Source organism: Ascidiella aspersa, chromosome 8 (assembly GCF_963924565.1).
Source record: "Ascidiella aspersa chromosome 8, kaAscAspe10.2, whole genome shotgun sequence".
Lineage (NCBI taxonomy): Eukaryota > Metazoa > Chordata > Ascidiacea > Phlebobranchia > Ascidiidae > Ascidiella > Ascidiella aspersa.
The window spans coordinates 11,713,458-11,727,301 of record NC_139454.1 but is presented as its reverse complement, the minus strand read 5'-3'; the positions used below and the strand labels follow the sequence as shown (position 1 = coordinate 11,727,301).

Sequence of the window (13,844 nt, the reverse complement as noted above, 5' to 3'; positions counted from 1 at the left end):
AACCTTAACCGAACACGAACCTGCTAACAAAAGCGGTTCACTCCAGCATGACGTCAAAACTTGTATTTTAAAGACTCAAGTTATGCCATGTTTAGAATTTTATGAACAAATTTTAATATTGATTAAAAAACGTTGATTTTTTTTATTTTTTAGATATTTCAATAATGAGTTGCTGTTTTTTTAATACGTCACGTAACTTTGATTGAATGACTTACTATTCAAAGATTATTCTATACATTTGTTGACCGACATTTTTAGATTTAACGCAACTTGTATTATATCCGAACCGTAACTTTATGAACCGGTTTTGAAATAACGATGGTCGAACCGGAGCTGAACCGAAACTTTTTAATTGCTCCGAACCGAAACCGGAACTGAACCGTATTCTGAAAAAATCCTTAAACCCGAACCGAATCTGAACCGGAAAAGTCAAACGGTTTGACTCCCAGGATACGCAGCGAAGCGAATTGTTTCACGTGGTGGCAAATCGAGATAATTCGCCGGTAGATCTGAAAAACGGAGGACATTCTAAAGCCATGCGTCATAGAAATCCTAAACCCTTAAATAACAAACGAATAATAATTTGTGAAACAAACTGATCAAAAACAGTCTCCGACTCATATAGTATTTGTATGTTATATATCTTAAAATACTCTTTGTGCAGGTTAGCCTTTTTTTTTACTGTCTACCTTTTTTAACTGTCTACTTTACACTTTACTTTTGCAACATAATACGCAATAATGGGTAAATTTTTCTATTTATTAGCAACATGACTTTCCTTCAGCTCAATTAGGGTCAAATTTCTATAAAATCTGTGGACATATTAAATTATTTTAAGAATTCTATAACATTCAAATGAAAATCGTTTAGTCGTTTAAAATATTACCATTTTTCGCCGGGCAACCAATCCTCCAACTGGTTTGTAGAGTTCAAAAGTCTGCCAGTTTTTCCGACTGTAAAAGTAAAAACATCAGGACCAAAGGGCGTGTGTGTTGACCAAAAAAGGGGCGCTGGTCTAGAATCCTACCACATTTTTGTCCGGAGGTTTATATTGCTAACACTATTTGGGTTAGGGTGAGAGTTAGGGTGTGGGTTTGGGTGGACAAGTATTAATAATATATTTATTTTTAAATATTTATGCCTTCCTTGCAACGTGAACCATAATAACTCGTTTCGTTAGTATTACAATAAATGTGATAGGATTCTAGACCAGCTCCGAAAAGACTAACTAAAGGAAAGAACGCAGCTTTAAATTTCATCCTGTAATATCTCCGGAAGTGTGATCAGAACTTTTTACACATTATTCAAAGCAATCTAACTTAGCCAGCAACCAGACTTTAAAAAAAAATTAAAATCTGGATATATAGATTTCCGGAATAACTGGCGGTTGATTCAAGGCTTTTTTTTAATAGATAACCCGTAGGTATCTCTCTATGTGCGTCACTTTTGGCACAGTTAAATTTAAATGACAAATATGACCGAATATTATTATTCATAAATATGTATATATTTTAATATTTTTTTTAACGAACATTATTTGGGTTAGGATGGGGTCAGCGATGTTCCGCTCTAAATGATGTCCCTGGCGTGATGTTTGGCAAGCATTTCTCTTATGTTCGGGTAGGCTAAACGATAATATTAAATAATAATGATACTGAACCATATCCTCACGCCAAGATTGTATGGCAAGTGCACACCCTATTTTGTTTTCAACAGACTATATGTGCACCCCTAGAAAATGAATATGTACCTGGTTCCCATATGTTATAATAGTGAGGTGCACTTTTTTAACTGCACTCCGTCACCCCAGTTTTTCTACCGTACACACACAAGATCTGTAATACTTTCCAGATGAGTTAAAGAGTAGAGGTAACCCATATTGGAAACTTTGGATTTTGCGCGGGGAAGACAATTTTGCTGCTTGAAATTGCGCGGATGTAATAACATTTCCGTCCAAATTTATGCGGCTGTAATCACCTTATTTGTAAAATTTGCACGGCTGAAAGTGAAGTACTATAGTGAAAACCGTTAGCGTGACGAAAGTTTTCCGCGTTTGAGCGATTTTTCGTGGCTGGCCGCATTTAACGTTGATTTTACACAAAATGCGCGGCTATGACCGCGGCTAAGCACTAAAATGCGCGGGGGATTTATCCAGGCCTTACTTTCCAACCTGGGAGGTGTCACCCTATGTGAGACACTTTTGGCACATTTAAATTTTGAGGCTAAATATGACTGAGTATATATATATTTTTTTTTTTGATAAAAATATATTTTTGATAAAAGTCTAACTGCTGGCTAAGGTAAACGCTTTGGGTAATGTGTAAAAATTTCTCATTAATATCTTGTTTACTCGAGGATATATATATTACAAAATTATGAAATTTCGAGCAGCTTGCTTTCCTTTGGTGAAAGAGTAGACTCGTAGGTTTTGTCGTATGTAAGTCAGTTTCTGTAAAAGTATGTTTGTTAAGGCCGAATATGACTGAATATTAATGTTCACAAATATGGAAATTCCTAGTTATTAAGTTATTTGCTGGATAGAAGTGAAATGCAATCGACATCTGCCAGTGTGCATTCTGTGGTAGGTGCACACCCCATATTTTTTTTGTGTCAGGTGCACACACTGTATAACAAATTTGCATGCACACCTAAATTTTGAAGTTCAAATAAATTTAATTGTGTTAGGATTTGTTACCTCAGGTGTGCAAAAACAGGATTGCAAACCTGAACACCTCAATACAGAAGATACAAAAATATTAGTTGTTTACCTGCCATGGAGTGCAGACTGCATTCCATATAACTTTACCAGTATTTGTTTTCCAAAGAATGAAAAGAAAAAAAATACTGCTCTAGAATCCTACCACTTTTTTAACAATAACAAAATGAGTTTTGAAATTACAAGGATTAAATAAATATGAGAGAATAAATATATATAGTATGACTTGACCCAACCGAACCAAAAACTTGCACCCGAATGTAAATAATATATGCAACATAAACTTCCGAACGAAGGTGTTTTAAGATTCGAGACCAGCACTCAAAAACAATCATAAGTCAGGAGTTAACAGCAAACTAGATTTTTCCATCTTGGCCTTGGCTGCCTTTTATTGGCTTCAGTGATCATGTGATGTAATGTAGTAATTTTGTTTTAATATTTTAATGAATTAAATTAATTTTGTTATAGGATAGTTTAGACTAGTTGTAGTGGGCTGAATAATTTAGTTCATCAAAAATGGAAATGGATGAAAATCAAACAAGGTTTCATGGTAAGATGTTCTTGTGTTTTTATATTAGTATCGGAAGTCTGTCGCAAACAAGGTTTTATTAAAAAAAAAAATTCTGTAATGTTTTTTGTATGATGTAAAAATATAGTTTTTTGATAGATCCAGTATCTTGTAATAGTTTTTTGTTGCTGTACTTCAGGAAATATTCATTTAAATTTATGTGCAATTTCAGCTAATAACATTGGATCAATATGCAAGCTTTGAATCTTTTTTTAGAACTAATCAAAAAACACCCGGAATGGCAGATGGAAAAGACAATTGATAGTGTTGAATTTTCTCAGTGGCTCGCAGATAACATAAATATTTGCATGACATGTTGTTTGTTGTATGTCGTTGCTGTCTTTTTTGGAAAGAAGTACATGGAAAATAAACCAAGGTAAACAAATTCATGCTGAATGAAAGTATCTTTTTTTATATCAAGTATTTTTGTTACACTTAAACTTAAAGTTCTACAGTTTTTCTATTTAAAATTAAAATTTCCCAAAAACTTTGGCCTTATTTTATTTAGATACAACCTGCGTCAGCCCATGCTGATTTGGTCTATAATACTGTCAGTGTTCAGTATAATTGGAGCGGTAAGAACAACAATCATATCTTACACTCTGTATCAAAGTGGTGGCATGAAGGCAGTAATTTGTAGCGATCTTTTCTACCTCGCCCCAATCGCAAGGTTTTGGGGTCCTGTGTTTGTGGCAAGCAAAATATTGGAATACAGTAAGTTTTCTTATAATGAAAAAAGTATATTTTGTGAAAATTGCTTAGAGTGATCTTGTTGTAATATAAATTCTTTGTGTGTTTTTTTAACAGGCTCAAGCGTAATACTACTGGTTTTAATGTTTGTGAGTAGGAAGTATAATAAAATGTAATAAGAATATTAAAGCCCATACATATATAGGTATCATTTTGAATGTTACTAATTACTCTCGATTCTTTTTCAACATAGTCAACTATGTTAGTTTGGGGGGGCTTTGATATTCTTATTACGTCTTACTACGACCTCAAACCATTATGCCCGCCCCCAACATTTCTCATGTATTTCTGCATACTCCAATGATTCTCTATTGAAAAGCCCCTTAAGAAACTCTTGTTCAAAAAACAAAAAAGGCCTAATGTTAAAGGAGTTTTTGTTGTTTGCTGTCACATAGATTTTTAGCTTTTATTCAGGTGATAGCATTATAGGTTATATGCTTAAAACTAGATAACGTTGTAAGCAGTGTTGCCACAACGTCTTTGAATCTAAAGTCTTTTAATTTCGTCTTTTGAGAGGTCTTGAATAAAACATATGTTTTTCCAAATGTGTTTGAACAGCCTCTATGTTTATTATGCCTAGCTTAAGTTAACAGTTTTGTTTTACTATTTTTATCGTGTTGATCAAGTTATGTATATATGTTTTGTGTTAACTAAACACGTCAGGCAGTCTAATTTTATCCTCAAAGTCCTAAATGTCTTTATAGATTAGGTCAGCAAATCTTTCTGCTACCCTTTATTTTTAACAGTGATAAATTGAAGACTGTTGTCTGATAAGTTAAAATAAGGGCCAAATGAGATGGAAATTGTGTTTATATTAGTAACATAAGCAATAAGAATGTCAAAAAAATAATCAAAACTTTAATAAACAATTAATATAGACAAGGTTAATATTGAATTAAAATTTGCATTCACCATTTGCTTGAGTGTTAACCAATCAGTATAACAGTCACCCAAAATACTGAAAAAAATACATTTATATGCTCTTTGTGCTATGACACTAACGTTTAGCTGCATATTTGAGCACAAATTTGCTTCTGAAAAAATTCCGGTGTCTCTTGGGGGTTTTGAAGGGTAAGGAATTACTTTTACATACTTTTAACCTTCTACCAGGTTATCTGAATGTCATTTAAAGGCCAAATCACATAAAAATAGCGCAAAATCACTCAAAATATTGCATATTTTCTCACTTAAATAACTGAAACACACAGTATGTTACCCTGTGACTTAATTAAAATCTATACATGGACAGTTTAGCCTGAATAGTTCAACAGTAATATATCTTAGACGAACAACTTAGTTATTCTTGAAATAACATAATTCAAAGTTAATTTTTCTACAATATATATTTAACATTTTTAGGTAAAAATTGCTAGAACAATGTTATTTCAAGGGACTCATCACAATGAAATTTGTAGAAATGAGTAACTGTTGGCATTCTAAAGATTACTACTTATTGGCATTCTAAAGATACTTGTTCAGTTTTTAGTAAAGGGTTTTTCTTTTCTTCTCAAACAGCCGAGTTGTCTTTCTTTGTCACTCTTGTCAAGCACAAATGCTTTCAAAAGAACCATAGAAAATTACTTCCATTGCGTTGTCTTGCTTGACCAAAGAACTTTTCAAGGGCCTCATCAGCAAACACACCAGGTAGAACGTAGATGAAGTTGTGCTGAGTCAGTAGCAACTCTGCGGCCTCGATGTTGGCTCTTGTAGACTGTACAAATGAGTTGACAGAGCAGCAACTGTCTTGTCATTGAAGATCTGGCATACAAAAGGCACGCTTTGTCTCAAGAATTTTGGGTATACAGCTGTGTATGTGATCTTGGTAAAACGGATGCTGTTTTTCCGGTCTTCATTGTACAATGCTTCTATGTCCTTCCATCGTGCAATATATGTGTTTCCATCTTTTGTGAAATAAAGTTCCTTAACATGCACCGTTATCAAAGTTAATTCTTATATTTTTAAAAGAATAAACGTAGTCAAAAACAAGGAAAGCATAAGAATTTATAGCGTCAATAAAGACTGTACCAGGGCCATGTAATTTACCATTACCTGCAACATTTGAATTGCAATTATCCCCTACACAAGTAATTATACTACCACCAGCATTGTTTACCGCTACTAGAGCTTCCAGTAGAATTTTCTTGAGTTGATCTGAATTAAGTTTTTTATCAGGGTTGTACCAGAAAATCAAAAAGAGGGGTCCTAAATTTTCAACCTAGGGAATTCCCCTATCTTCCCTCTGACGTTCATGAATAAAAAACGTGAAATATGTGTGATTAATTGTGGTAGAAACATAGATAATTCGACTATCAGCAGCGTAGTTTCCTAAGTTCCATGAACGGAACTAGCGCTAAATTACAAGCACGCCTTTCGCCACCTGCAAGGGGCAAGAGCCCCAATCCCCTGGATACGCCGCTGGGAGCAATGGATAATAATGTATAATATTTTTAACCTTCATAATAATAATAAATACATATCACACTTACAAATATTACTAATAATCGCTCTTTGAAATTCCAGGGGGGCAAGTGCCACCCCCCTGCATAAAAATGACTCCGGCTCCAGCTCCGGCTCCCCAGCCCTGCTTCTATTTAAGGTGTCTAATGTCTATGCTTGAAACCCATAGAACTGGAGCTACTCTACCCAGGATCACGGGACATACAGTCATGTTCTTTTAATTATCTGTACATTAATAAATCTTTATTTTTAGTGGATACAATGTTTATCATCCTTCGCAAGCAGAAGTTGATCTTTCTTCATTGGTATCACCATTTGACCGTTTCTCTTTTTTCCTGGTTCACTTATGGCTTTATGTATGCAGGTAAACAAATTTGGTGTCAATTGTTGCTAAAGCCCTGCCCTCTTAACTAGAGATTGACTGATATCACTTTTTTTGACCGATACCAGATTTTTTACAATTTTGTCAACCGAGACACAATACCGATTTTTTTATATACCTGAGAAATGTACAAAATTTGAATTAATTAAAAATAAAACCCGGATGACGTTTCATTAAAGGAAGAATTATCATATTTTCGTACTAAAATATCGGCCAAGTTATCGGCCTACATTACAGATACCGAGATATCGGTAGAAGCCAAATATATATGCCGATATCAGTAAACCAATATATTGGTCTATCTCTACTCTTAACATATATATATTTCTCCAGGGTATAGATATATTTTCTCAGGGTTTTAACGTATATATATTTCCCCAGGTGGAGGTGTTTTCATGACGGTTAACTTCATTGTTCATGCAATGATGTACTCATACTATGCGCTTAAAGCTGCTGGTGTAAAGATTCCCCGACCTGTTGCCATCCTCATTACTTCTTTGCAGGTTTTATTCAGTTTGTTTACCCTTCAGTTTGTGGTCGTTTTAGTTCTAAAGAACATAGCCATTTATAGATATTTTCCCAAATCAAAAGAGCACTTTTTGCCTCACTTGCCAAACCCTGTGGTTCAAGTAGCTAACTAGTGGGCTCTGAACATAGTTTTAAGGCTGCAGCTAATTTACCCAGATAAACTCTGCAATTTGTGAAACCTCTGGGCCTTGTACCGATTAGTACAAAACACAGAATTATTATTGTGTGTAGAATAAACTATGAATCCACTTGTTTGTTTGTGATATTTGTCGGTATATTGATAAAAATTGAATGCTGACCACAAACCATGGAAGTTTATAAACATGTGAAAAACAAAATTAGGCCAGAAATAAAAATTTGAGTTTTAAAGCAAATGGAAATATGTTTTAGCTAAAAACCATTAAAATCGTGGTTTTCAGTAGTGCAACCAACTTTTATTTTCAGGAAATCAAGTTTTTGTTTGTCGCAAAAAGTTTTAAGCATACATTGTTTAGCTAGAAACCTTTAAAACACACTTTTTGACCTGTTGCAAACTTATTTTAACAAAAGTTCTTTCTTACAACAGTTTAATTAATAGTCAAATAATTAATCGGTTGAAAAGGCTTTAACAGAAAATAACTTTGTACGGGTTGTGTTGCTTTTTAGAATTGTATCAAAAAATGAAGTTAATTTAAGATGCAAAGAGATGAAATCCATTCTACCCTTTATTATGTTTATGTTTTTAACTGCAATGTTGACCCATTATTTCAAATTTTTATATAAATTATTTTTTTATAGATCGTTCAGATGATTATTGGATGTCATACAGTTTACTACATTTATTCCTGGCAAGATGACGTCAATTCTTGTCCGTCATCTAGTGATTACATCTTCTACAGTGCTTTTATGTACTTCTCCTACTTTATCCTTTTCTGCCAGTTTTTCTACTCTGCATATATAACACCAAGGGTGTCGCCTCCAAAGCAAAAGGTAAGTGGAGCATAATTAAAGCTACGAAAGTATATTTTGTGTTTCAAAGTACCAAAATAGGTGTCAAATTTATCTATTGAATTTTCAAAGTGTAGCTTACTGTAACTTAGCCACTATAGTTTACATACTTAAGATCTCTAGTTTGGCAACATAATACATCAAATTATTTGATGTTAAATTTCTAACATAAATAAGTTATTAAAATTTAGGCCAAATATATGTGTTACATTTTGTTTTATATTAAAAATATGTTTTGTTTTCTGATTTTCAATTTGAAACAGTTTTTTTATCTTTGAAGCCGTCTTATTCTTATGACCAGCATGAAAAGCTCACTAATCCTTGAAAAGTCCTTGAACAAATTCGGTTATATTTGCCCATATATATTTTGGTAAGCCTCAATTACGCGAAGCCTTGGAAACTTGGTGTGCCTATGCACACATTTACTTTAGTGACCTTTGCTTCCCAGATCTCCTGTCAAATTCCAAGTACCTAGTGTTGGCTTACGATAATAGTTAGGCGAAGGTTTCAAAGTAACTAGAAGGTTCGTAATAGAACTTTCAAGGCTTATTAGAAGTAATTAAAATTGTCTTCTTAGTAATGTGAAAAATTGGTATGAAGCCAACTTTTCAAAGCCACAAAAATGTATTCATATTCAACCTATTTGGACAAAAAACGTTCATTTTGTAATCATACATTAGGAACACAAAATGTTCCATATTATTCATACATTTTTTGTTACCCTCATCTGTTGGGTTTATTCAAACAAGATTTTGCAATAATAAAGTTTGGACGTTGAACCCCAGACAAGGTGGCATGACTTTTACAGTTTGTGTTTACATAGCTTAGAAGGGTATTTGCAATTGGCACCATATACTGTCTTTCAATTGGTTGACTTTTAACCCATTTTCTTAGATTTGATAGATTGTATGTGAGCACTGAGCAGTTACTTTTTGTTTACAACCATATGTTAACAATTGCTTATGTCGTACTAGGTGCCATGATACATAACATATTATGTATAAAAAAATAGTTATGTTTAAAAAACATTTCACCTTACAATAATACATTTCAACGGCAGCTTACTTTAATCAACAGATGCATTATTTGTAATAATATATTTTTATAACTAACAAATGGCTGATTAATAGTTTTTGAGATCTTTAAATTGCAACAGCTTGTCATTATATATGTTACAATGTCAATTCATACAGTTGACTAACTACATATCCTGCTTTATGTAGAAAAAGGTTCATTTAGGTCCCCGTTGGTTGCTTTACAAGAGGTTAAATTAGTCTTATCTCACAGGTGTTAATTACATGAAGGTAAAGTTCAACTGACAAAAAAATTAAAGGATGGCATTTTTACAAAAAACGAAAATACCCAACCATTAAAAATGTGCAATATTAGTTTTATGAGGGTGCTGTTCTTATTAACCCATGCTTTGTTAAAGTTAAAAAAAACTTGGAAGTCTTGCAAGCAAAGTAAAATACTTTTAAGTCGTTAAATACAGATTTATAAAAACAATTTTTTATAGATTAATTCTGTCGTCTGTAGCTACAAAATAAATAAAGCCCGTGTCAAATGGTAAATTATTTAAAGCCCTCTTACGCATGTTGTAATAGTTTGTCCGACAGGTTTTAGTTTTGAGATCCATCAACACTGGTCTTAAACCTCTTTGCAAATAACTAACTGACTTAGAGTAATGGTTATTAGACGGTTCTGTGAAATGTTTTTAGTGGGTATGTTGAAGCATGACTTATCCTCAAAACTAGAGATCAAACAACTAAACAACTAATAACCGATTTTAACGCCCAACATATTTGTCGTGAACAAGCGACTATTGCACTAGCTTTTAGCGATGTTTGACATTTCTATTTCGTGTACTACGGTCACCTAACGATTCGAATGTAAAAGAGACATTTTTTATTGTGTTTAAAAAGGTGAGTATATATTCTACGGATTATGTTTACGAGAGTTAAACATTGCAACGGTATAAGAAATTATAGTAAAACACATCATGCTATCAGTGGGTTGTTTGCATAAGTGGCGGTCTGTGTTATCACTTGAGCTAAGGACATTTTCCAATACTATCGTTAGGTCTTTGTTAAGTAATTTTGTTGTGTGAACATTTTAAACTTTTAACACGATGTTATTCGATAGTTTATGTTCAAGTTGGTTTTAAGGCCACGGCACGTTTGGCATGTGCTTTTAAGGTTTTACTTTTTTCATCTAGTCAACGTATATGTAGGATTATTTTACCGTACCATTTTTTCTTCGTTGAAAATAACTATGACCTATCTGCGGAAAAATTTTACTCTAGAAATTTTCTGTCCATTAGCGCAGAAGTGCCGAATTTTTCTAATAGTTATATGGCATGATTATCAGCATTGCAACTGAAATTTGCTTTTCAGTTAATGTGGTGGAGGCCACTAACGTCACAAATTAATGTAAAAGCTCATTTGTTACGAACAGACAATAATGACTAAACGTTTTCTCACTCTCACATAAACATTATCAATTATTTCTTTCAATCACTGATTAAAATGAATTTTCTCACGTACCCCGAAATCTATTTTCTTTTATACCGTTTTAAGAACCAAAGGTAAAATCGCTTCTTTAAAATCCTGTACAAATGAACTTTCGGCATAGCAAGCAAATTCCCAATTAAATACCAATCTGTTTAAATATTGAACTACAATAGAGCGATCCAAGATTATAAAATGAAACTGGTGCATTTATTTATCCAAACCAAATCGTAGCAGACAATGGTTGCTTTCGTTTTCTTGTGACAGCAACCTGTTTTCTATAGTCCTAGAGAAAGTGTCACGTTTGCAGCAAAAGAAATAAATCCTACTTTTTTAAATAAATTATTTTTACTACTTTGCATTATTTTCGTATCCAAACGATTGGGCAGACTTGAATAAAGTAAATCAATCTTACTTCAAACCAACTCATTAAATTATTTTATTTTTAATAAGTTTTGCTTTCTACAAAGTAATGTAATTTATTCGTCTAAAAATTTCCAGGTTGATAACATCGACAAGAAGGACCACTCATTGTCGGCACCAAGTGGCAAAGTGCACAACAACAATAATGACATCACTGGTCTGAGCTTAAGAGAACGAAAGACGCAGCAAGTGCGTTAAAGAATATCGGTAAAGAGACACTGTTAATGTTACTCTTAATACTTTTTGCTTTTTACCACAATATTAAAAGAATTAAAGCTTACTAAATTAGATTTTTTTCTATTTTTAAAACTTTTTGTTTTAACTATTTTTTTGTCTTTAATGCATTAATAGTTGTACAACTTAAAAATATTGAAGCACATGTTTTTAAAACACGTCTATTTAACTCGACAAAACGTATCGGGTTCTTTAGGAAATCGTGTAAAGTTTATTAATACCAACGTACTGCAAATTTAATTATTATGCAAATCCGCCTATTTACAGTTCCAATTATTTATGCAAGACAGTGAGAAATTGTTGTAAACTATGACATTACTAAATGTAGTACCAAATATGCCTATTCAAAATGAAATTCTAGCCTTTGTAAGTCAACCGTTGTCTAGATCGCTTTCCGTTGTAGTTCCAAACTAACATTATTCCAGACAATTTCGAGTTGTCACTTCAAGTAAAGAAATTGCATACTTTGGTAATATCATGTATACTTTGGTAATATCATGCCTCTTAATATGTTGTTTTTACGGTTTTGTTTATTTTCACTTTTTGTCTCCTTCAATTTTTCATAGTAGAGTAAAATGATATAGCGTTTTAAACAAAAATGTAATGTTAACAACAAAAACATTGTAGAAAGGCACCAAGTGACTAACTAATTGCTTTTACAGAACCCTAAAACGAACAATTTATACGCCGGTTTTTAAACGTATTTAGTGATCCATAGAAATGTTTTTTACATTGTACAATGTAAACAAAACACCCTACATAAAACTGTGCTATTTAGTAAACAATAAGTTTAGGTACAATAAGTTGCCCTTATATTGATTGGTTTTGGCACAGTCTATAAAATTTAACCTTCATTTCATCTAAAACGATTACAAGAAAAACAAATTCTAGTAACAAAAACACAGCGCTATACAACTAACATTGTAGCTGAGGAGCAGTCCCGTTTAATTTGAAAGAATATATGTTTAATGATATTTTATACATTGTCAACTAGTTAAATTTTGTTCTGGAGAGTTAAAATCCTGAAATTTCATGTTAAAAGTAAATCATTGAAGAATTTTACCACCTTTTTTTAACATGGTCAATAGTTGTATGTAATAAGGCAACCTTATAATAATGGGTATTTTATCATTAATTATGCAACATAGAATGAAATTTGTGATAAACGAGCCAATGCTTTATCTTTCTTTTTGAAAGCCATTGCTTGATGTTAAAAATCGTGTTTTTTCTAATATAACAATCAATCTGTGTAAATCTTGCATTTAAAGGTAATTTATATTTGTCTTTATATGTAATTGTATAAATGCAGACGTATATATAATTTATTATGGCTTTAATTGCAAAATGTACCACTCGTTGTAATAACTCGTTTTTGTCAGAATTAAGTTAAAGTAAATGTGGCCTACCCTTTTTCATGATGTATCCTTTGGACAAGCAAAGCATTACTTCGTAAATTAAAAAAACACCAACATTGTTAGTCTAATTGCGAACTACTGTTTTGTTCTATCGCTAATTTCATACTTTATCATCCAAGATATTTTTGTAACTGATTTATTACAAGGAATCGTTATGCTTGCAAGTTGTAACTAAAAAATAATTTTTTACTTTTAATTTTATATTCGTTTAAGCGGAAAGCTGTTGTTTGCTTATATTGTGTTGTGTGCAGACTGAATTAACCATGATTTGCAACAACAAAATTGTGTTTGTTTTTGTTGTTTATTCCAATTTAATTAGGTTAGCATTTTACAAAAATACTCGAGTATGTTTACCATCTCTCCGTAGTTATTTAGTTAGTAACGCTTAAAAATTCCCTTGGGGCACAATGTTCGTGTTCAAATATTTCTTCTATTTGAACCTTTGCTTTTTGTGTTGAAGAACGGAGTTCTAACAATGTATTGAAAGGCATAAGCCTCTGAAGCAAGATAACACTGTCCTAAACAGCTGTAGATTTATATTTAATGAGAGTTTCGGCCTGGCAGATCTGGCGAGTTACAACTGTGTTTACATTCCAGCCAAACCTATATAGAGCCAACACAAGCGCAATACCTTTTAAAAAATATAAAACATATGGTGGTGCTTGCGATGCACCATTTTGTCGTTCTTAATTTTTAGTTTGTCTCGCATGAGCTAAGGAACGGTTTACGGTTTTGACCGCATAGTCTGATTATCCGTGAGCTGAGTACAATGTTTAAGGTAGACCGCGGTTAGCGCCTTGTCAATCCGACTATTAAAAATGCAATTTCTGCTAAGTTAATTTAATTTTTTTTATGGAATATCTGTGGCGTTCTGACA

General features: G+C 32.8%; 1 protein-coding gene across 1 annotated transcript; it reads left to right on the top strand.

The window, feature by feature from the left end:
* The first annotated feature begins 3,153 nt into the window (after positions 1-3,153).
* Positions 3,154-13,242, top strand: LOC146136125 (very long chain fatty acid elongase 6-like). Its single transcript, XM_083395326.1, has 7 exons — positions 3,154-3,266; positions 3,501-3,660; positions 3,793-3,998; positions 6,745-6,855; positions 7,255-7,376; positions 8,179-8,370; positions 11,397-13,242. The coding sequence occupies exons 1-7, from the start codon at positions 3,233-3,235 to the stop codon at positions 11,514-11,516; spliced, it is 945 nt and encodes a 314-aa protein (XP_083251452.1). The 5' UTR covers positions 3,154-3,232; the 3' UTR covers positions 11,517-13,242.
* The last annotated feature ends 602 nt before the right edge of the window (positions 13,243-13,844 follow it).